General features: G+C 54.6%; 3 protein-coding genes across 3 annotated transcripts; 2 read left to right on the top strand and 1 right to left on the bottom strand.

Moving 5' to 3' along the window:
• Positions 1 to 10: 10 nt before the first annotated feature.
• BDP55DRAFT_539159 (kelch domain-containing protein) lies at positions 11 to 4,824 on the top strand (the record flags this gene model as incomplete). Its single annotated transcript, XM_060568008.1, has 4 exons — positions 11 to 286; positions 351 to 762; positions 832 to 1,114; positions 1,164 to 4,824. 4 exons carry the CDS (start codon positions 11 to 13, stop codon positions 4,822 to 4,824), a joined length of 4,632 nt encoding a protein of 1,543 aa, XP_060437192.1.
• Positions 4,825 to 9,166: 4,342 nt separating this feature from the next.
• On the bottom strand, positions 9,167 to 12,525 carry BDP55DRAFT_625659 (uncharacterized protein; the record flags this gene model as incomplete). Its single annotated transcript, XM_060571507.1, has 3 exons — positions 9,167 to 11,206; positions 11,442 to 11,841; positions 12,008 to 12,525. The coding sequence occupies 3 exons, from the start codon at positions 12,523 to 12,525 to the stop codon at positions 9,167 to 9,169; spliced, it is 2,958 nt and encodes a 985-aa protein (XP_060437191.1).
• A 6,891-nt stretch (positions 12,526 to 19,416) lies between these two features.
• BDP55DRAFT_21013 (uncharacterized protein) lies at positions 19,417 to 20,322 on the top strand. Its single transcript, XM_060565990.1, has 2 exons — positions 19,417 to 19,621; positions 19,675 to 20,322. The coding sequence occupies exon 2, from the start codon at positions 19,681 to 19,683 to the stop codon at positions 20,131 to 20,133; it is 453 nt and encodes a 150-aa protein (XP_060437190.1). The 5' UTR covers positions 19,417 to 19,621; positions 19,675 to 19,680; the 3' UTR covers positions 20,134 to 20,322.
• The last annotated feature ends 3,602 nt before the right edge of the window (positions 20,323 to 23,924 follow it).

Below are 23,924 nucleotides of genomic sequence, written 5' to 3'. Positions count from 1 at the left end.
TTGATTCGCCATGGCTTTTCTTTTCAAGTCCAAGAAGAATCAGGATCGAGCTCTTGCAAGCCGCGATGGAAACTCCGGTGGCTCACAGGGCTCAATCCAAAGCCAGCGAGAGAGAATCGCGAGGGAAGAGAAGAACGGCACCCAGCGCTCGACACCGACCGGCAGCTTGAACTCAATCGATCGCGATGGGAGCGCCGGTGCTGGAAGCCCCGACCAAGGCTACACTCGCCAGCGAGGACCTAGTGTAGACCAAATACCGACACAAGCGCCTTCAAATGATTTGCCTGTAAGTTTATCCAGCTCACTGCGATGAGCTGGCGCTGCTGGAACACTGCTGATCCCCCTCCCAGCTTCGCAATGCTCCACCCGTATCCTCGCAAAACCAGATGCCTCCCCAACAACAAATGATGAACCCTAATGCGTCGCTATACCCCTGGTCGCAACGACGATTGACATATACATCATCACACCCGAGCCCATTCCCCCGTTATGGAGCGGCCGTCAATTCGGTCTCGTCCAAGGAGGGCGATATATACGTGATGGGAGGTTTAATCAATAGCTCCACCGTCAAGGGCGACTTGTGGATGATCGAGGCCGGACAGAACATGGCCTGCTATCCTTTGGCGACGACAGCCGAGGGACCTGGCCCGAGAGTCGGGCACGCAAGTTTGCTCGTTGGCAACGCCTTCATTGTTTACGGCGGTGACACCAAAGTAGATGAGATGGACGTCCTGGATGAGACGCTCTATCTCCTCAACACCTGTGAGTTTCATTTCGCCGTGCAGCGTGCACTGCCTCGTGGGAAGTTGAGTATTTGCTAATGAAGCACAGCAACGAGACAATGGTCGAGAGCATTGCCCGCTGGCACTCGGCCTTCCGGCCGTTACGGCCACTCCCTCAACATCCTCGGATCCAAGATTTATATCTTTGGTGGTCAGATCGAGGGCTACTTCATGAACGATATTGCTGCATTTGACCTGAACCAGCTCCAAATGCCCAACAACAGGTGGGAGATGTTGATCCAGAATACAGACAGTGGCGGACCACCCGTCGGGAAAATTCCAGCTGCCCGAACCAACCACTCTGTGGTTACTTATAATGACAAGATGTATCTGTATGTATTGCGTAAAGCCTCGCAGGTAACACTACTGATGCACCTCTAGCTTTGGTGGTACAAACGGTTATCAATGGTTCAATGACGTTTGGAGCTATGATCCTGCGACGAACGAATGGACGCAACATGACTGCATTGGCTACATCCCGGTTCCTCGTGAGGGTCACGCAGCATCAATTGTTGACGATGTCATGTACATTTTCGGAGGACGCACGGAAGAGGGCGTCGACCTCGGAGATCTCGCCGCCTTCAGAATTACTTCGCGCCGGTGGTACACCTTCCAGAACATGGGTCCGTCGCCCTCTCCCCGATCTGGTCACAGCATGACCACAGTTGGCAAGGCCGTGGTTGTCGTCGGAGGCGAACCCTCTTCATCCCCCGCCAGCGTTGGCGACCTTGGAATAGTCTACATGCTCGATACTACAAAGATTCGGTACCCGAACGATGCGGCAGCAGCACAACAACCTAATGGACCGCAAGCAAATGGACAGCAACGCCCACAGCAAGCGAGGCGGCCAAGTGCTGCGGCCGAGACAAGGAACATTCTATCAAGAGACGGTTCCCAGGGTCCTCCTGATCAAAAGCGACTAGTCGGGGCCCCTGGAGCACCTCGCGATGCCTCCGCCGTTAATAGTCCCACCAACGTGGTGCGAGGGTCTCCCAACGGAACAGACGCGAACCCGGCGGCAGTCAACAATATGTCGAAGCTCCCCAGATCTGCAGCGACTTCGCCCCCCGCTGGGCCCCCGCCTCAAGGACCGACGCCTGCAAAGCCTGGGGTTCAAACTGGAAACTTGGGAAGAGTTAGGGGACAGTCGTCGGAGAGAGATGGATCCGTTGGTGGCTCGCCGCAGATTGCTGCAGGCCAGTCTCCCGTCATTCGTGAGGTTAAAGAGCCCAAGGACGCGGAGAGTCCGGTCACCAATGGCCGACGGACTCCTCAGGGGGTCTTGAGATCTGGCTCCAAATCTGAATCTGCTCCTCCCGAGCCTTCCAAGACCAGGTCCAGGCAAGGCAGCAGGTCCCAAACCTCCGTGGATAGTACGACCGAGCCTGCTTTGAAGGCAATGCAGATTCAACAACAAGCCCAAGTTCAACCACCACCTCAGACGCAAGCACAACCGCCTATCCAACCGCCTGCCCCTGTCCAACCACCTGTTCAAGCACAGCCGCCGCCGCCAACCCAACAACAGTCGCCGCTTCAAGTGCAGCAACCCATCCGGCCGGCCTCGCCACCACCCCCCACTCGTCAGCCTAGCAATCCATTGTCTCGACGATCCTCGGGCCGCACTTCGCAGACTGTCGCTATACTGAAGGAGTTGGACACAGCTAGAAACCGCAATGCCTGGTATGCGTCAGAGCTTGAGCTGGCTCGCAAGGCTGGGTATGTTCCCAACGCAAGCCTCAGCCCTGTCCTAGACAGCAGGGCCGCGGAGACCTTCGACGATGAGGACAAACCCCTTATCGAGGCGCTCTTGGCTATGAGAACCGAGCTCGCCAATGTTCAGGCATCCGTTGACAAGCAAGCCATTCTTGCTGCGAAACAAATCGCCGAAGCGGAGAAGCAGCGAGACGCTGCAATCCAAGAGGCGGTGTATGCCAAGGCCAGAGTTGCAGCCCAGATGGGTGGAAGTGTTGCAAGCACTCCCCAGCTGGATGGCGAACGCGATGTTGACGACCGTTCCACCGAGATCAGCCGCAAGTTGGCTTCTGCCCTCAACTACCAAAAGGACCTCCAAGCCCAGCTTGAGATGATGAAATCTGAGCTTGAAGCTGAGAAACGTGCGCGCCTTTTGGCCGACGACACCACCAATGCCTCCCAGAAGCGCATGAGCGAACTCGAGTCTTACAAGACAATGACTTCCACCGAACTCGAGCAGCTCAAGGCCGAGCTGCACATGGTGCAGAAAGAAGCTCGGGAGCAGGCGGTCCAGTATACGGAGGCAATGGCAGCGATTCAGCTCATGACTGTCGAGAAGGAGGACTTTGAGAAGAAGTACAACGACTCCATCGGCAACTCCAAGGAGCAGAACGACACCTTCGACTCTCTTCGTACCGCCATGGCTGCTTCCGCAGAGATGAAGGCGCTCTTGGAGAGCAAGCTGGAGGAGGAGCGCTCGCAAAGGGAGCAACTCGAGTCCAAGTTCAACAAGCTCAAGGCGGAACACGAAGCACGCACTACGGAGCTTGTAGCTGCTACTCAGCGACTGCGTGACGCTGAGGAGATTGCCGAGAAGCATGCCAAGGAAGCAAAACTCCACCAACAAGCCGTACTGGCCGGATTCGACAAGGTCACTGCGAGGGATATTGGATCCGACGGAAAAGCCGACGAGGGGCGCGCCAAGGCATTGCAGGGTCAGCTCGTCGCTGCGAACGCGCTTGTCAAGAAGTATCAGCAAGAAGCTGATGCTGCGGCTGATAAGCTTCGTACTGCGGAAGAGCGCATTGCTGGATTGGAGGTGTACCAGGAGCAGTCCAGTCGCGAGGGTGTGGCAATCAGGAGACAGCTCCAGGCGGCTCTGAGGGACACCCAGTCTCTGCAAGCCAAGAACTCGGACCTGAAGCATCAACTTCAGAACCAACAGCTGGAGACCAACGCGATGACCGTGCAACACAACACCCTGAAGGACATTCTCGTTGAGCGTGGCATCAGTCCCACAGGCATGTCGCGGACCCGAAGCATTGGCAGCCCGCGAGTAAATACCCCTGAGGCGGCTCGCATCCGCGATCTTGAGGATCAGCTCAATGCTGCATTGACTGCCCACGAAGAGAATGCACAGCGCAGCACGGCTCAGCAGGAGGCGAGCGAAGCTGCGTACCGCGAAAAGCTTAGCCAACTGGAAAATGACTATCAGTCTGCTGTGCACTACGTCAAGGGTACGGAGAAAATGCTGAAGCAACTCAAGGAGCAGCTCGCTAGGTATAAAACCGAGAATGCCAAGCTCAAGAACGAGGTTATCGAGCTTGAGGATCGCGTGGAGGCATCTGCCGGCACTGACGGAAACGCCCCTGCCAACTGGGAAAGCGAACGCCACATTCTACAGGAGAAGATTGAGGCTCTCGAAGAAGACTTGCAGGGGTCCACCGAGCAGCTTGAATCTCAGCTTAACGCGGTCAGGAAGGAGTTGGAGGACAGCAAGAAGCATCGCGATGGCGCTCTCAAGGACGCCGAGGAAGCTTCCCGGAAACTGGCCGCCAACCGCCGAGACTTGGAGACCCTCCAGCAGGAGAACAACCTCCTGGAGCGTCGCGCCCAGGATGCCGAAGGAAAGGTCTCGCTGCTTCTCGACCAGGTTGAGAACTCCGTCGACAGCTACCGCCGACAAAGCAGACAAGCACCGAGTATGACCTCCGACCTGACCGAGAGGGGTACCAACGGAAACAGCGTGGGACATCGACGACAGGACAGCTCTGACGCGGACAGCACCTATGGGGCAGTCTCTGGCGGAGTCGACGGTCGCAATAGCACTGCGTTGGACAATCTGGCCGACGAACTCGAGACTCTACGCACCCATTGGGAAGCCACCAACAAGAACTACCGCCTGAGCAACACCTTTGACTTTGAGGGCGCGGCAACCCCTACTCGCAAGGACGAAGAAGTCGGACTCGGCCTCAGCGAAAGCCTGGCCGACTGGCGCAAGCGACTCGACGTGGACGAACAAGCCGAGAACGACCGAGCGAAGACGAAAAGCCGACCTGACCGGCCTTAGTCTGGCGTTCTGGGACGCATGAACTCTCGCTTCTCTACGTGACGACTTTCAAGCGTTCGTCACTACACTTTCTGTACATTCTTTGACTGCCCACGGTCCGCCGCGGTATGCAGTCCGCAGTTGGAAGGAGTTTTTCGGATTTTGGGGATTTGGTTTCGACGCGTGGGCTCTGTTCTTCGTTTCGCAATGATTCAACGTACTCATGACGAAACAACCTTCGCTTAATTCCCCCGCCCTTTTTTTTTATCGCGTTTCCTTTTCTTTTCCTTTCTGAGTCCATGGGTTTCTCTATTTTTGATGATACACTACACACAACCATGACCTCTGCTTGCTTGTTCTTCGCCGTGGACGTACGCGAGCAGGCCGGGCGCACAAGGGTCACTTCTATTCTTTGAGATGGGTGGATGACACTGTTGGAGAGATTGAGCACATGTGCCCAGTTGCCTTTTTCTTCCTTTCTTTTACCATAATGTACAATACTGTTGTTTTTTTCTGAGAAGCCTCACCTCGACGTTGAAGGGATTCGTTCCCTTGACGTCAAGAATATGGGGGCAAAAAATGAAGAGGGAGCGCGCGCAGGAACGTTTGATGACTGATCAACGAGCGGAGCGGAGCTGGCTCAGAAGGGCCAAAAGATAACGACAATAAGCGGCCGTCGAGGATTCTCTTTCTCGTACGGTTTTGATAACAAATCCTTTTATACACTGAAGAAGAGCCCCGTGATTCCTGGTGGCTTGTGATGACGGTCGGGGTTAAGGAGCGTGACTATTGTTGTCTACCTAGGGTTTGGTCAAATGATGAGACGAATATTACCCTTGCATGTGTCTGATGTTATGATGTGATATTCGTGTCTATGTGCATCCCGGGTCATGAATTGATGCTTACATGAAGAGCTTGCTCTCTCTTCTTGGCAGTAGCAGTAAGCTGGAGACATTGAGGAGCTCAGCATCATTGGTTGCCTCGACGGCGCATTTGACCTGAAGGCAGTGGGACTGGTCTGGGCTAGATGTGGCCGCCTTTCGCCACAAACGTGCGGCAGCATGTCCAGAATAGTTCAATGTCTACTTGGCCTTTTTCTTCGCACAGAATAGCTCGACGATGACGGAACATCCTAGGCCATGGTTGTCAACCGGAGGAGCGAGCCTCAAGGTCTCTGAACAGAGACCTCTTTCAGAGGCGGCTTACGCCGCATGTCCCCCTCCCCCCCTCCCCCCCCGTGATATGGTGTCGTTGTAGCAGTGAGTATTAAGTGTACTTCCTGGACGGCCCTCTAGCTCTCTCGCAGGCAGGCAATATGGCGGTTGAGTCTTGAACCCGTCTTGCAACAATGGCTGCTTCTGTCCTGACTTTTTTTCTTTTTGCAAACACCTGCTGACATGCAGCGATGAGCCTCTCTGTATGTTGGGGAAGTATAGTTGACAGACACTACTCGGGCGTTTAGATTCGCTTCCGTGGGTCCTGGGTCACATTCGCGTTGCTGTACTCTCACGAAGATGGCTACTAGATGTTTCTAAGGTTAGCCTAAGAGTGAAGTAATCGGCTTGCCAGAGCCCTCGATCCGATTTGTAGGGGTCACGGGCGTTCAAGTTCTGTGCGCTGGTCAAACTGGCCACAGACGAGGTAAAGGCCTGGTCACCTTAAGTTCCAAAGACCCAGGTCGCCGTCTTCGTTGTGGGAGCTGGAGGATGAGCGGGAGGTGACTTTGCGTCCTTGTCAATCATCCGCCGGCGTCGGAGTAGATGGTCCCAGAGCGCCATTCCCGACACTGACATCCAAGGCTCCTATTTACATGACTCCTCGGTTGTCGATACTGACTTTTTTGGGCTCAGCCCATCAGAACCTGCTCAGACGGTCGGTTCAGATCATTTTCTCGTCATTTTCGTGGCTCTCGTCATGAACTGCGCTGAGACATTGGGGAGGGCTAGCTAGTAGAGGATATTATCATCCAATATCTCTTGAGATGACCATCCCGTGTTGTAACCATATACATACTGGAATACCCCTGTGATAGCCAGGGGTTGTGAAGTCTACTTGTCCATGTGACTATCTTTACTAGCTACTATCTATTGAAACGAAGTGTTAGAATTTCTGGATCCGTAAAGGATCCAACGTCCATCAGCGACATGGCGCCATCAAGTCGTCACACCTCGCTGTGCTTGGTCTTAGACTCCCAGTATACCAAACTTGCAAAGTGAGATACAAGACCACGGATTGCCCCTTTCCTTCCTACCGGGTTTTATGCTAGTCGGCGACTCGGCATATCTCAGATAACCCATTCTAGGAAGAGTGGTAGGGCTCGGCAATGAAAGGAGCTAGAAAGCTGCTTTTAGTACTTTTGAGAAAAGACCATTTGGCACAAGTAAGTATACGTGTGTCTTTTTCGGGAGCAATTCCGTCTCAACTTCCATCGCATTGAGAGGCTCAAGGTCCTCATGCACAATCAAACATTGAGGCCAAAGCATAGTGAAAAGAGTTGAACTACTGAAACAATGAACTAAGTCGCACCCTCGAAACCAATCCAAGGTCTGTCTTGATTTCTACGGATGGAGGAGAGTCTTCCTTTTATTTTCCTTTTCTCGCCGTTGGAGGATTTCCTCTGTGAGTGCTAGCAAACTTACAGTCCCGGGTATGCGTAGCCCTGGGCGAGTCGTGGTGAATGGTCTCTTTCCCCTTCAGACTTCACTGTGCCAGTGACTCCTCGCCAAAGACCTCGTTGGATGAAAACATCGTCAAGGATGAGTTCTGAGTGCCCTTGCTGATAATGCCGAATCACCGTCGTGTGGTATCCGAGAGTAGACAGCAAACAGCCTGTAGCCTAACGCAAATCAAGCCAGTGAACTGATGGGAACGAACCATCAGTTTCGAACAACATCTAAAAATCTGAAACCCCGTCTACTCGTATAACTTAACTAGCATCCTATCTCTCAAGCCCATCACCACACACCTCCATCCATACTCACCTCCCACAGCCAAAGTCTTACCTCACTATGACTAAAAGAATACTCCCCTCCTCCCCACAAACCAGTCTCGGACCGTCATTCCACCGTACAACCGAACAAGACCCTAACGCGGGGCAACCCGGGGGAAAGTGCGTCGTGGAGTCAAGCGTGGAGCCGGGGGTCAAGATCAGGGTAAGGTGAAGATCGGGGTCGGGGGCGCTCTTGACATTGACAGATCAAACCATCAAACAGGGAAGTAGCCCGGAGCGGAGGGACTGAACCCACATCCTCTTTTTCGGCTCCGCAGCCCATCTCCCGGCAGCACGGGGTGACGGTTGAGTCAAGTCTCCATAGTCCGTGCTCTCACCGACGGATAACGGCCCTTTGCGACCCTTGGGGCCTCGAGACACACTGGATCCAAGATTCCAAGGCATACGCGGCATGAACCCCGCCATCTCGCCCGTTTCCCCGCCCCCCTTCCGCCCTTCCCCCTCTCTGTGCTACAGCCATTTCCTGTCATTCACTCACTGCCTTTGTGTAACCCCAGCCGGACAGTAGGAATTGAAGCAGGCTCACATCACAAGGCGTCCATGTCAGATGAAGTCATGTTGAAGCATAAAAGAGGTATCTCAGTTTATATCATCCGGTTGCAGAGCTCTAGGTATACCGACATCCAAAGTGATAGATCCTCTGAATTCCCCCAGTCCCAGGTCCTCCCGCGAAAAGAAAATCATGTGTCAACCGGCGCTCGTCCAGTTCTTTCAAAGACGCCGTTCTAGAACGCTTGGAAAATGGAATCCTTATCCCGCCCACAACGTCTGAAGATGCCCACAGTCAAGTAACCGTACGTTCAGTGTAAGCAAGAAAGATCCCAGTCATGCTCATAAATAAGATCCGCCTCTTCGCGTCGAAGCAACTTCGTAATATCCTTGGACTTTAGTCGGCCTCCAAAGTCTCCCTCATTAACCAGCGCATTAGGTCATGTATCCGTGCTGACGAGCGCTCTAGGAATCTGCGGTTCGTTTTAGATTCGGTTGAGAATCCACGTTGGATGCACCGCAGGTATCGCCGGCCTCGCATGCAGGATATCGAGTAAACAAAGCGTGTAGCCCAAATTATCTTTCTTCGTGTAGGCGGACCAAAATCAGAAGACCGCCGCGCAATGACCAGTAATCGTGGCCATGGTGGTATCAAACAAAATTCGTAAAAAATAACAGCCAGTAAAATCATGATGCGCCGTCACCATATCAAAAGTCAGATAGACCTCGGAACAGAAAATTAGCGTGCCACGACACCATCTCTATCGGTGAGTAGGATGAAAAGCAATCGTGGAGGGTCTCCGGAGCGAGGATTGTCGCTCGCCTGTATCGTCTGGTTGTTGCGTGAGGATAATTCACATCTCCTTACAGACTCATCGTAAGCCATTCCCACTCCTGTGGACCAGAAGCCGGGCCTCCTGGGTTCATCATCTGGCCATTCTGACCACCAGGCATCCCCATCATGCCAGTCCCCATCATTGGGCGTTGGGTCATTCCGAAGCCGTTAGCCAAGCCCAACGAGCCCGCCGTCGGCATGCTCGCAAGCCCAGTGGCAGATCCAAGTGACTTTGCAGCCTCGTTGGGAGACCCTGTCGAGGTCTCGGGGCTGTCCACGTCCATGCCTGCAAGACCCTCGCTGCCAGCACTCTTGCTGTGGCGACGCTGGCGCTTGGATGAGCCGGAAGAAGAGGATGTTCCTGCATTGCGTGACAGAGCTGCAGCACCGGGCCCAGGGGTGTTCTTGGGCGGAGCAGCCGCAATTGGCACTACACCCTTTCCTCCAGCAGCGGCGCCGGTGGAAGAACCCGTGCCGTAGCTTGTAGGAGTACTGCCGGCCGTGTTCCCGCCCGATGCGGCACCGCTGGCAGGGCTCTCTCCCTCGTTTGCACTACCGGCCCGAGTAGCAGCAGGAGGTGTAGTAACGTTATTCGCCGGAGTAGAGACCGCAAGCGTCGAGTTCTTACGGGAACCCGGGCCCGAGATGCTCGCCGCGTTCTTCTTCGATCTCGTACTTGTTCCCCCTACGGGCAAACTGGCTCCAGAACCACGATTTCTCTTCTTGATCACGTCCGTTTTCAAACTCAAAGGACGAACAACGCCATGCAACTTGAGGAATAAGCCACAGGCGTTGCAGAGTGGTTGACCCTCGGGATTGCGTCGCCATAATGGCGTAGTCTGGGTGAAGCAGTTGGTGCAAGTTGTCGGAGCGTTGCCTTCGCCTTGAGCACCGGCAGCAGCCTGTAGGTTGGTTGTAGAGCCCTGCTTGGAGCCGGGAGGGGAGGATGGCCGGCTGGGAGCGACAGAGGAGAAGCCAGATACCGTGCCGTTATTCTCCGGCGGGGAGTTGGGCGTGGATTGTGCCATTCGGTCAAAAGGGTTTCCGTTGCGGCCAAGATGACCGGCGGGCGTGGATGCCGTGCGCGGGACCTTGCCGCCCCTCCTGTCGGACCCTTGTCTGAAGGACTGCGACTGAGATCTTGGCAGGTTACCGCCTTCCCAATCGTTGTCAACGTAGTCGGTCGTGGTGCCGCCGATCGTGACCTGCTTTCGCGGGGGACCGCCGGGATAGCGCGCCGCTTGTGTGCTATACTGACCAGGCAGAGAAGGATCCCAGCCCAGTGAGTTGCTCTCGTCCATCGGTCCCGGGGAGAAGTCCTGGGACGACATGACCAGGTTGCGATCAGCAAAGGCGCCGCCATCCTCCTCGTCCGAATCGGCGCCAAAGGTGAACATGCCCTCATTGGGCAACGACATGCCAGGTGAGCGCACTGGATGGTCAGGCTGGAATACCTGTGTCGGGTCGATGTGCCCAAATGGGCTCGGTGCGCTGCTGGAGGCGAAAACAGACTCAGTGGTGGGCGCGGAAGCAGGGAACATGGGGTTGCCGTTGGAGTTGTTATTGTACATGAATTGCTGGTTCATTTGGCTTCCCATGCTCTGACCGCCTTGTCGGAATTGTTGTGACCTTTGGCCACGGATATCCATGGAGCCAAAGTAGAAGCCGTCGTTATCAGTCATGGCGTGCGGCGTGGTTACGGTGGAATGATAAGCCGATCCTGGGGGCGAATAGAAATCTGAGGGGTTCAGAGAAGAGGATTGAACCGAAGATCCGTTGTAAACACTGGAAAACGGGCCGTGGGGTATCATGGGTGAGGTGGACGGTGAGAAAGAGAAGTTCTGTTGGAAGGGCCCGGCGGAGGTGATGATAGGGTCATTTTCGATGTTGTAGGTATCTAGTGGGAAGGGAACACCATTCTGATGCGGGTTCTGCGACATGTTGTTCTGGTTGGCGTTATCGAGAGAGTATTCGTGAAGTTCTGAATCCGCATCCAAGTCATTGGTTGTTGTCGTGGTGCTGTTGACTGCGGGCACATGGGGAGAGAAGTCGGCCGGACGTTTACGGGTCTAAGTGCGAAACGGGGTCAGCTCAGTGAAGGCCAAAAATGCACTAACATGATATCGGGAGCGTGTCTCAATGTAGCACTGGGGGGGGTGCGCAAGATAGGAAGATAAAACAGAACGCCAAAAACAGTCGAACATGCGCGGAAAAAGACGATGCATCCGAACGAATAGTTTACAGCAAGAGTAAAAAGAAACAAAAAAGGGTATTTCGAAGGATGCAATGAAAATTTGGGCTCACCCGTCGCTCGTCAATGCTCGTTTTACGGTGATGGCGAGTAATGTAGTTGAACTCGTCATGGGTCTTTTGGTGGTGAGGAGGGAACGGGACCGATTGTGGGACAAAGTGCTGCTGGGCAGCCGAATCTTTGCGCGATTTGATGGGGATGGCGGATGCGAAGGAGGGATGCATCTGGTTCTTGTCTTCGTGGTGTTTTATTGTCGGTTGAGGCGAGGGGTTTGTGACTGGCGTTGCGATATTCTCGGAGAAAATGAAGTCATCGAGATTCATGGGTTCTGGGTGGTTCACGTTCTGTTCTGACGACTTGCGCAACTGGGCGATGCCGCTGGGTGGGTTGACATTGAATGTCGCAGCGGGCGTAGCAGCTGGTGGTGCAGGTGCCGGCGCAGATCGAGCGAGCCTGCATCATCCCACAATGGTTAGCCAGGTCCGTCAGCGGCATGGCGGTCGGTAAAACGACGCAAGAGCCGGGACAAGTGACAATTCGATAATTGAAGAAGAAAACAAAAAGACGAAAAAAAAAAGGGACAGGATTCAAAGGATTCGCAAGTGAGGTTATTGCTGACCTTGCTCTCTCCTCCTCCTGTTGCTTCTTGCGCAGATTCAGAGCCATCATCCTCCAAGTCAGGTTCTCCATGCGCTGCTGGTTGGGCAACATGTGCTTCGTTTTGCTGAAGAACTTCCACACCTGGGTGGCCAAGGGGTCCTCCTTTTGCATCTCCTCGGGGCTCTGGCTGGAGTCCATGGTTGCCTTTTGAAAAGGTGGAAAATCCGAGGTTTTCAAAAAGTCGTCTTGCGCATTCGGATAGAGGGCAGCAGAGAGATCGAGACGTAGATCCCGAAGACCGGCGGGCAGTTCGCTGGGGCTGGCCTTGGAATGCGCCCGCGTTTGCGTCTGGGTGTGCGCCTGGGCCTGGGCCTGGTGCGCGTGGGACTGTGACTGGGACTGGGAGTGCGACTGCGACGTGCTGGCGTAGTGGTCGTCAGGCCTCCGCGGGAAGCGAAAGTCGTGCTCTGTTGTTGTGGGATTCATCGAGGTGAATGGACTTGAAGTCGCAATGGGTGACTGAATGGTGGCAGCCATATGTGAAGAGGAGCAGCGGTGGTGAAGATGAGAGGAGTGTGTGAAGAGTGGTAGGTTCAGGAAAAGAGGAAGGAGAAGGAAAAAAAAAGCTTCCTAGAGAAAGGAAGTCAAGGTTTCGGTTTCGGCGAGTCGAGTACTGCGTACTGCGTAGAGGGTCACACAGGTAGGAATTTCCCCACGTTCGCCTGGCTGCAACTCTCTACCTCACTCGTTCTCTCTGACTGGGTGGCTTGAAGGGCACCAGCAGCTTGTCTCCGACTCGGACAGGCCTCAAGTTGGTCGGTACGGTACGTAGGTATGCGTGCGTATGTACTTCCGTATGTACGGACAGGTAGGTAGGTACCTTGTATTCGTGGGTAGCGCCACGAGAGGAGAGAAGAGACAGGCACACACTTTTAGTAACCGCGCTTGTGACGAAGGAATCCGTGTTCTGGATTTCCGTACGAAGTAGGTATGCGCCGGGAGTTGTAGCGGACGGGTGTCTGGAATGTCCAAAGAGGTTTAGAAAGTGTTTAGATGAAGAAGAGAGTTTCGATGGCTGGGCTACGGTGTCGATGTTGCGGCGTCGCCTGGGTTTTCCGGGTAACAGCGCAAGATGTTTAAAATCCAATAAAAAAAAAAGGCAGCATCCCAAGGCAAGGGGAGAGGGGAAAAGAACTACCTTAGACTAAGGTAGACGAGACGGGTAACAAGTCGTCACGCAGGTTCGGCGGCGGGAAGGGATCTCTTGACGCAGCAGTAGCCGGCGGAACAGTGGGCATTATTGCATAGGGAATCGACCGGCTGTTGCTGTCGTTTGCTTGGGACTGGGGGACTGGGACAAGACGGCCGTGGACGGACGAGGGAGTACGTAGTTGTGCCGTGCCTTCGTGCAGGGGCAGCCCGCGCAGGAGGGGAGGGGGGGGGAGGGTGAAGGGGAGGGTGAAGGAGAGGGTGAGGGGGAGGGAGGGGAGACCGTGGGAGGAGAGAAAGAGGGGAGAGTGTTGATGTGTGGTGGCCCTGGTAGGTGCGTGGGAGTTGGAGTCGGAGTGGGAGTGGGAGTGGGAGTGAAAGTGGGCGGAGGGTGTGGGACATCCATGGAACAGGGACCCGACCTAGTCCGTTCTTCTCCTCCTTTTTCGACCAGAGTCAGACAGACCTATCCATAGACACCCAGACTCGGAGAGAGCTCCTTCACTGCTCTTTCTCACGTCGCAGTCGAAGCACTGGAAGCCGCGCGCCGTGCAAATGCGAAATGCGGGAGGTGGGTGTGGAGTTGACTTCGCCCTTTACTCATCCCGACACTCGGTTCACTTTGAAGATGCTCTTGAGAATCACTACTCGATGCTCTCTCCCTCGAGCACGAGATCTAACCACTTGACCTGACTACCCACATATCCGTACACACGCTTACTGCCTAATCACAATGTAATCTTCCGTCTCTGGACTGAGATGCACCGAAACTTGCGGCCGATCTGTCCCAGAATTATTAAGTTGCTGCTGCTGCTGCTGCTGCTGCTGCTGTTGTTGCTCCCGCTGCTGCAATTGCTAGTGGGGGGACAATTTGAACGGGAGAAGATCGGGACACTAACGGGACGCCCTCCCTTCTTCATCTGCCAACATGCACGCAGGAGGCGCTACTGCTCCTGGGAACCTGGCGCCTCGGCCGGTCTTCATCCTCCAGACGCTGGCAACAGGAAGGGCCCCTCTTCAGGGACCACTGGGACCGCTACCTCGCAGGGAAGTGGAAGCCCAGTGTCCTTGGAAAGGCCACAGGCCGATCCCAGCCTGCGGTGACAGCAACCGACTACTCTTCCCGGCACCCTAGGGCCAAGGGCCTGTCCAGGACTGTATTCCAGTCACCAGTGTCTAAGTGGAAGATTACTTAGCCTCACGAATCGTTGGAGAAACTGGGCTTTCGTCCCCGACTCCCCGTAGTCTACTGCCGCGCTGGCTCGTCCCAAGCTGGGAGTATCCCTCTTTTGACCAAATATCCAATGCCGCTTCTTTCTATCCCCGATACTTGTCGGGCGGTTCTTCCGAGACGAGATGTTGCGTTGGCCCAGTTATTCGAGTATCGACTGCTCCTCCGACTCTCCGCTGCTCTGCGCAGTAATTCTTCATATGGGTTCCTCGTGAGCTATGTGTGAACTTTGAAGTGACTGTAAGAGCTGATGCTCCGCCTATTCCCCGAGACTACTCCAAGCCACAGCGGGTGCGAACCTATGAGCAACCAGTTCAGGAGACATTTGTCAGGCTGACAATGAGACGGCCGTGGACTGACGAGAACAAACAGGCAAAAAATACCGCTCGACCGTACGATGCCGCACTGCCTTTGCTGTGAAGGTTGCACCGAACCGGTCTGGTCTGCGTACCAGCGTGCCGGACAGCGGACGTTGAACTGGATTAGAAGAGGTGGAGGCCACTAAAATCGAGAGGCGGCAAGCCCAGAGACGAATGAGAGTCTCGGTGCCGGGTTTGTATGTGCCGCCTAAGCTCCGTATTGCGCTTCGGATTGTGGCCGGTCGGCATTCCTAGCTTGCCAGTACGTCGCAAGTTCTCGTTTCCCCTTCTCCTGGTGGGCTGGTCCCCAAGACAGACAAGCGCATACAAGTGCCCAGCTGCAAAACCCTTGCCCAGAAGCTGAAGAAGTGCAACAGTATCTTTTGCCTGACTCTGGTCGGCCCGTCCGCGTGTTGCAAACCCCCCCTCGGACATGGAGTGAGAAGCCTGGTAATGGATATACCAAACTCATGGGGAACCCCATCCGCTCTGTGATTTCTCTTCAGACTTTAGTTCAAAGGCCAATATACCGTCGACGGCGCCATGATCCAGGAATCCGTAGCTTACACGATCCCGCCGTCAGGTTAGATTTCAGGGTCCTGCCGGGAAACATGGGAGGGAACTTGCAACAAGCAAGGCACGGTCAGAAGCCCGCCCGCTCCTTCAAGTCCCATCTCGGCGGAACTCCACCCAAGGCTACTTCACCTCGCGCTAGAGAAGCAAGAGAGAGGATCAAATCGAGGCACCGCTGCACCAGCCGCGTCGGGCGGCGGTCCCTGACCATGCGTACCATGGTAGTGGCATGGCAGCGCCAACACGCGTGCCCAACGACGTCGCCTGTGGGACCTTTTTCTGACTCCAGAGCCACAGTGACTCTGATGCTGCGTCTTGGCCGTCTTTGCCTTCCACAATCCAGTCTTGGGTTTGGGTAGGTATTCGTGCCTCGGGTTGGTTATTTAGTTGGGTTGTTTGGTGGATGATGAGCGGGATCTCAAGTTACTACAGACAATGGAACACGGCCCCAGCAGCTGAATCCATCGTTGGTTCATCAGATCTTTCCCCATCCGTTTGCCTTCTCAAACCCCTCCAAATCGTGACCCGCATCCATCATCCACCGTACTCCGTACTACCTTGCTTTCGGGAATACGTGGGCTTTCTGTTGGCTTGCGCATGGTGAACGCGCATTCCAAAACACTGGGTTAATTTCAGGTCATTACGAATAGAGATCTGCTGTCCTTGAATGATCGCAGGCTGCGGTACCCGTCCATGCTAATTGGAACCCCATGGAGACGGAGGAGCTACACGTTGTTGATTCGGTCCAGGGTCCAGTCGTCTTTGACTGGCGGGCTCATTTCTCAGGGGCAGCTTGGAGTTTCTTCGGTACGTTTGGTGTTGTAAAACAAAGGCTCAAGTGCTATCCGGTACTTCTCGCAAAATAATGCGCTTCGGGCTGCCATCGGATCGGAGAGGGGGGTTAGGTCCAATTACGGGTGGCTGATGGTTCTTTAAGTGTGAGCGTTCGTGACCAGGTTAGGACGAGCTCATGCCAGGGTGTCGGTGGTGATGAATGATTGGTGCGCCCGCTGCGGCTTAGTGATGAGGCTGGTATGGCTGTAGCGTTAATGAGTGCATTGACAAGTTCGCAAGGAACTGCAAGTTGGAGGCTTCATCCAATGCTAATCACGGATCTGTTGCTTGGTTGATCCATGGGACACCCACCGAGAAGCGAGCGAGAATTCGGGCGTATTGGACCGTGGCAAGCGTGGCTTGCGACCGGTTCGAACCCCACCAGCTACCTTCACCTGCTTTCTTCCCTACCGATGCGCTTGGATCGTTGCCGCCAATGAAAGACGTCGGCATGCAATAGTCTCGAACGGGTCGGGGGTCGACGTAGCTCGTGCCGCGGCACTACTTTGCCCGTGGCCTCGTTGAAGCTGTCGAACGTCTAGAACCAGGCTTCTAGCCATCGAAAGGTACCGGTATTGGCGACAAAGGCCCCCTTGACCCGTCATCCCACGCTGCATGTCTGTGTCTGAGGCTTGAGCCAGTCCAAGGTGCTCTGACCATTGTGTGGAACGATGCCGCCCACGGCGAAATCGCTGCGACATAGGCAAACCGACCACCCGTGCTACCTTATTGCGGCAGCAGGTGAGGTTGGCTCGTTCTAGTGCATATACCCGCCGGTGGCAGCATCTTCACCCGTTCCATGACGAAGCTTGAGTGGAGTTCACACGTGCGGTAGACAGACCAAGATGGCAGCGGCCAGCCTCTTGCTCTCATCCCTTGGCGGCGGATACGCTATTGCGTAGATGCGCGGGTGGTATACTCCATAATACTTGGTACCCATACTCGCTTCTTTGTGGTGATGGGTCTCGTCAGCCTTAGGCTTGGAGAAGACGGGAAATATTTCGAATGTACCGCTGGACTCGCTGTGTTCCATGTTGAACACAGGGGAGGGGGAATAGGACAACGGTGGCACGGCTGTGACCTGGCCTGTCGACCCAGATTCACGTCCACCTCTGGTCCCCCACGCGGCAGGCAACGTCTGAGCAGTTGATGGTCATCCGATGGCAGGTTGTTGGAGAATGGAGATGGAGAGTTGGAGGGTAGCACGGACTCTAGCAGGGAGTCAACTCTGCTCGAAGGACTTGGCCAGCCCGCAGGACCGAGCACGAGTTTAGGCTAATGAGAGCCGCGTGTTTTGTGCGATATCCGTAGATCGTTCGTCCATGCTAATGGAGGCAATCTCACGGCAGGCGCAGGAGTGCAAGGTGGTAGGTAGGCCCAGGCTGCGAACCAGGGTAGGTGCCCATCAATGCAGAGTCGACTTGGGGCTCGGTAAAGTTGAATATGCCAGCGACTGCAAGAGGAAACGAGAGGGGAGTGAAGAGGCACCGGAAGAATACCGAGCTCTATTTTGGGTATGTGAAAGCCATGTCGGTTCGGATGCAGAGAATGAGGAGATGTCGAGGCAGCAGAAAGTGCCTCATAACTAGCTACCGTGGTTGATGATGGATGATGTTTGGGGGTGGGAGACTTGAACTAGGTATCCATAGACTCGAGAGTCACCGTCGCTTGGGTTCCGATGCTCCGATGCAGGTGTGCTGCAGCTCGCGAGACTGGGCCGGCATTGAGGGTTTGGGAGGAACAAAGGGCGTCGGCGTGCAGCAGAGGACGGAACGAGATGCAGGAAGATGCTAGGGGGCATAGTAAAGGTCGAAGGTGGTTGAAGGCTCTCTCGGCTGGCCGTTGAATATTCGACTCTTCGTACTACGTAGAGATTGACAGGTGAGGTGAGTGAGGGATCCGCAAGGTGAGGAAGGAAGACGGTCGGAAGGGGGGGGGGCAATGCAACAAACCTCGAGGTGTGGCACTGGATGATTGTACGGGATACCACCTCTTTTGCGGTTGCTGCATGTGCCGGGGAGGTATCCGGGACCGAAGACGCAAGGACCTTTGAACACTTGCAGTTAAGGTGCAGGGAGGCCATGTTGGAGGACCCCCACACGAGACTGGAAATGGCAGCAACGTCCAGTTCTACCTGAAGTACGGAGTAGCATTGGATAAATCCGGAAGCTGTTCGTAGTCGTACCTACCTTCCATCCATCCAACAGTAGGTGTTGGGACGGAACCGTTACTGCCTCGTCGTCACGGACTGAAAAAGGTACAAAGGTACGGCTGAGATGAGGAGGAAGGAGCAGCACATGGCGAGGAAGGCGTGAATCGTGATGTGTTTCTCTGGAGAAGGAGCCATGGGTTTGATTACCTGCCTACCTTACCTTAGAAGTCCGGATAGACGAAGCTGCCGATGAGGTCAAATTCAACATTGAGGACCGGAAATAAGTGCCCGTTCCTACATCCGCACCTTAAGGTATCCATACACCCCAGGGCAGTGTTTCTTCGTAACACTCTGTAGACTACTCCGTACCTATAATCTCTTCTTCAGATGGGAAAACACAGGAAATAAGAAACGAAGAAAGAAGTCTCCATTTACAGACGCATTTCCCGCCAGACGTCTCCGTTGCCTGCCCCATCTGCTCCATTCCCCATTCCCCCAACTCGTAAGGTATCTCTACGGAGTATTCTGCACGGAACCAATGCTACTGCTACCCCTACTGCGACTCCTCACTTTCTCCTTCCCATGCTCCATTCTCACTCGTCCCAAGCGGGCCTCCTCACCCCGTCTGCCTACAGTTCTCGACTCCTCCGACCTGACCTCTGGGCCTATTGCTCCTACCAGCAACACTCATTCACAAACCTCCCTGTCTCTCTTACCGAAATCTTTCCTGTCATCCAACATCACTCGTCTCCCCTTGGTCACATCCGTATCTCGACACTGACTGACTGCCCATACCCGTACCTCGGATCACTCACCAGCTACTTCTGCCTACCTTACGTGCCTCTGGATACTCCATAACGAAGCATCCTTCGTACTCATCTTCAACCGCTCAAAACCCGCTCGGAGCTGCTCCGCGACTCCTTGTCCTCGTTGCCATCAACCTGGATCATCAACAAGGCGTCTCAAGAATAGCTCCGCTTACAACTCGCCAACCCCTGCTGCAGTCGGTGAGCCAACGGCCCAACCCTCGATATAACATTGCAGAATACAGATACACGGTACGGATACGCACCGCCCACCCGGCCCTTCTCTGCTGTTGCGAGTCATTTTGGAACCACCCATGGCACACTTTACAGGGCCAACATGGGCTACATAGACCGAAATCACCCATTGCCTCGTGGCAGAAGGGTCCCATACGGGCATCTTCCTGGCCGTCACCTTGAGTCTGGCGGGCGCTCCTAACAAGGGTTCTTCTCGGAGAATTGTCATTGTAGTGTACGATTCAAGTTACTGGGAAGTTGCGAGCCCAACTAAACTCAACATGACAGCATTGTATGGCATCGCAGCAATCTGCTTGTTTATTCCGGATGCTCTTTCCAGTATTCGTACGGGTACTCCGAGCGTACGGCACGGCTGACATCCATTCTAATACGAACGCGTCGTCGATCCAAGGATATACCAACGAAGTTGGCAGGACGTGGAGACATGACGCCCGCAGCGTTATTTGTCTTTCCTCAAGCAGGCCAGCCTGGTTCCGCCGGGCTTATTATTGCCGTTCTACGTGTAAACCGAAGCTCAACGGCGATGTCTGCCCCATACTCGATGACATGGTTTCTATGGACGCTAGGGTGCTAAGAGAATACGGGGGCAGGCTTTCACCAATATCACGGGGCCGCATCGACTTGAAGCAGCCGGGCACGACCTCCGTGGTAGGCTCGCATGTCGACAAGACACAGCTCACGATATGCACACTCCTCTACTCTGCAAGCTGCAGACTGAGTGCGTGAAAATATTCACTTCTAGGAGGGCTTCTTCAATCGACTGTCACCTTTACGATAGAGATACTGCGGCCTTGCAAAGCCATGACGAAATTTTGTTTGTCCGTCAACGCCAGATGGTCCAGGTCGCTGCCGAGCCATTCAGGGCTCTCGGTTCCATGCAGGGTGCACTATGCAGTCTCGCCCCCAATAGACCGATCTCCTAGGACGACAGCGGCAGCGGCGCGCAGGGGCATATGCATCCGACTGCGCAGTTCTATCCTCAACTCGGTTCAACTCGCATCAACTGTGGACCGGACGGTCCTAGAGCTGCCGAGGGTTTGCGAATAGTGTACACCTCCGTGGTAGCAACAAAGATATCCATGCGATGGGCTTGAAACGTTGAGATCAAGTCGATTCTCCATTCCGACTCCCGACTCCCGACTCCTGTTGCCCCGTCTGTGGTCCTGTGGATGTTCGAATGTTAAGCCGCAGCGGCCGACCCGTTGCGTCAGTCCTCAGACACCAGGGTTCGACGAAAATGGAGCGGAAGACAAAGTGGCTTCCCAGCCTCCATGATCGGAGCCTGCAAGACATGCCTTGATGCCGCCCAGCGCCAGGCTCGAACTTGATCCTCAATGACTTGCGGAGCTACAAGGCCGTTCCGGAAACACTTCTTGACACACAGAACAGCATCCACATCGGGGCTCTTGCTGGGCCTTCCAGATTCAACACACGCTTTGGAAGGGGGTCCAGCAAGCTTTGTCCACCGCTAATCTCACTATACCACGTCGCACTTTGACTTCAGTGGACACCAGCTTCACATGTGATCCTACAGATGGAGGCCAAAGTCTGTAATGGAGGTGTTCGGCGATGTGGCACAGGATGTCGCAAGTGACGTCGTGTTCTAGAACGTCTAGTCCATACGATAATGATGCATGGTAGCATCTGCGCCGCCCGCTGCGTGGCTGAGGAGAAAGGGTTGGGACTGATGATGTGCATGAACGATTTGAAAGCCTGGGAGCAGACAACGAGCCCGCGAGCCGAAGGCATCGCCAGTACCCGTCCGCATGCCTTTAGACAACAACGGGAAGCTGAGAATGACCAGAGCCAACATCACTTCGCTTACGTTGCTTCGATCCGCTTCAATTTCTAGAAACCAATACGAACAACCTCTGTGCAAAGGATTACGCAGAAAATCGCCCAAGGGAAGCTCCAAAAGCTCACTGTTATAATCTGTGATGGCCGGTATCGCAAACGTATTTCACCGCACAAGCACCGCGGCGGCGGTTTCAACCTACCCAGCAGGTGTGGTAGCCACATGCCTACAGAGTAGCTCTACCGGTATATGCGAGAACGAGACTTCACAGGCTGACACTGCCTGTCAGCCTTCTCAAAGAAACGTCGGACCTGAGCCGATGCCTCTCTGCTAACACCGGCGCGATGTGCTCCGTAGTCTGAAAGTTAATGTGGATGGCGGTGAGTCGGAAGTGGACCTCAAAGTCCCCGGCAACGCCACCACAAAGTTGCCAGAAGACAACTGGGTCAGCATGGAGAGGCGGCACGAGTCGACTGCATTCGAATGGCAACGGCTCCCTGGCTTGCTTCCCTGCTGGCATGCACCTGCTAATCGACAGAGAAGTGAGCGTTTAGAACAAGGACCGGTCAGCCGTCGCCTATTGGTCCGGCGCATGTCTCTTATCGAGTCTACCCCCACATGGATATTTTAGGGCCCGGCAATCTCGGTCAAATTGCGTGCCCCCCACCGTCGCCAACCTGCGGGTTTTTGTCGTGTGCCTCTTTCAGGTCGTTGCTGATCAACGAAACCAACCAAACCGCTCTCAATTGTCATCCAGAGGAATCGCAGAGCTCTCGGCCGAGGATCGGTGCCTCTGTTCGTCACAAGTTGTGGAACAATCTTGTTGCGTCGCTCATGGGTGCCGTGTCCGATCCAGTGTGGTTCCCAGGGTCCATCGGGCAAAGTCGGCCGACCTGCGAGCTTCAGGCTTCAGTTGGCTGCTGGTTTTCAAAAATGTCGGATATTAACGACCATAGTTTTCGGAGGAGCGAAGAGCGACAAGCGCATGGTCGATCAAGTCTGAAAAGGGTTGCGTCCGCCGTGAAACCCTCGACTGCGCCGGTCAGGCTGCAGGCATGAAGGAGCCCCGCGTGGGGGTCTGATTCAATTCTGTTCTCATTTTGCTGACCCAAACAGGGCAGGGAGCATGCCAGCTGCGACCTCGATTCCTGTGGCGTGCGGCCGGTAGGGTGATCAACACCAGATCACCAGTTCGACTTCGCTCTACGGATGCTGAGGCGAAGTCATGGCCTCCATGGCCATGCTTCAGGGGCGCATGTCCTCCACCATGACGCCTACCACGGTTCCTGGGCGGTAAGAAAGACGGCAGTTGTCTCGTGACGTCCAAACAGGTTCGACTTCGGGCCAATTAACCCTTCTTGGGGTTGTGGTGAAGTGCTGGTCGAAGTCTCCTGTCCATCGCCTGTCCATCTGGGCGAACCTCTAATCCGGTTCCTAGCCCAAAGATCTCGAGAAGGGAGAACGAGACTTCAAGTCGGTTTCGTCGGAGTTTGTCGTCGTCAGATATTCGCACGTAAGGCTCGAAAGGACAGAGGAGGATACGGGGGAATGAAGACAGCTTATAAGTTGCCTCTTATCTGGTGCCAGATCTATCAAGGTGTAGGTTTGGCCAACGACTTGCTCAAATAGGGAGCTGACTCCTTTGCACCATTTTTCTAACAAATTAGCAATGCGATGCCGCCAGAGATCGGCTCGCGTGCGCAATCGTCACCCTGTCGCTGTATCACTGACTTATCTGCCTGTCTATCTCTCGTCTATCTTTCTCCTCGGACCTGCCCTATCTGCCAAAGATCAGGGCGTTGCTGTGTAAGAACCAGAAACGCTGCCCACGCTTCATTGGCCTCGCCATCCATTAATGTCAAGGCGTATCTACGAGGCACTCCCCCCTTATCTCCAGACCTCTTGGGATATTGGGGTCTTGGGGCCTCTGCTCGCGTGCCCACCCTTGCCGCACTCTGTTGCCCGCTGCAGGAAGGCGTTGGAGATGGCCTCCCCTTTGAAGATTCCTCCTTGCAGCGCGCACATGTACGATGTTATGCATGTTTGGCGGCGGGAAGGCGGAATGGTGGCACTTGGCCGTTGATTTTTGTTTCCTGTAAGTACCTATGCGCCTTCAAGTAGTTGTTCTTTATCTCTGCTGTGCGTGGGATTGTTTCAAGCGCACCTTCTTATCTAGAAAGATGGGCGGTCTGGGCGGGAACGAGGGGCGGCCCCCTTATCTCTTCTCCAGGTTTTCCTTCTCCTTTCCCCGGATATCGCTTGCCGGTGGGCTGTGTGTCTTGTTGAGATATAGATGCGATCTGCTGCTGCCTACCTGGACTAATTGCGACCCTTTGGCTCTTTGGGGTTTGTTCTCCCGTTACTTGACGCTATACCGATCCGACGCTTCTCGAACTCCCTACGAAACGATGATTTGAAACTCATTTCATCGAAAATGTGATTCCTTCCTGGTTGAGAGATGGATATTGGTCGATTACAATGTGACTTGGAGATCGATATACTAGGCCACGGCTTAGACTTGGAGCACCATCGAAAGTGGACGGGATACACGAGTAGTCGACGGTCATGAAGTGGTGCTCCTCTGACTGGAGTTACCCGTGGGCCCTTTCGGTATCGAGGACAACTTCAACTACGATGGCTCCATCCTGCTACTACATGGTCGGCCCGGACGAGCCGAAGGGGTAGTGGTGCCGATAGACGATGACCGGCCCGGGTAGTCTGT

Source organism: Colletotrichum godetiae (genome assembly GCF_030913485.1).
Source record: "Colletotrichum godetiae strain CBS 193.32 chromosome Unknown BDP55scaffold_1, whole genome shotgun sequence".
NCBI lineage: Eukaryota > Fungi > Ascomycota > Sordariomycetes > Glomerellales > Glomerellaceae > Colletotrichum > Colletotrichum godetiae.
This window is presented reverse-complemented; position numbering and strand designations above follow the sequence as displayed.

Excerpts from the sequence above, each read along its gene's own strand:
- BDP55DRAFT_21013 (XM_060565990.1), top strand. The coding sequence starts at position 19,681 with ATGGCATCGCAGCAATCTGCTTGTTTATTCCGGATGCTCTTTCCAGTA.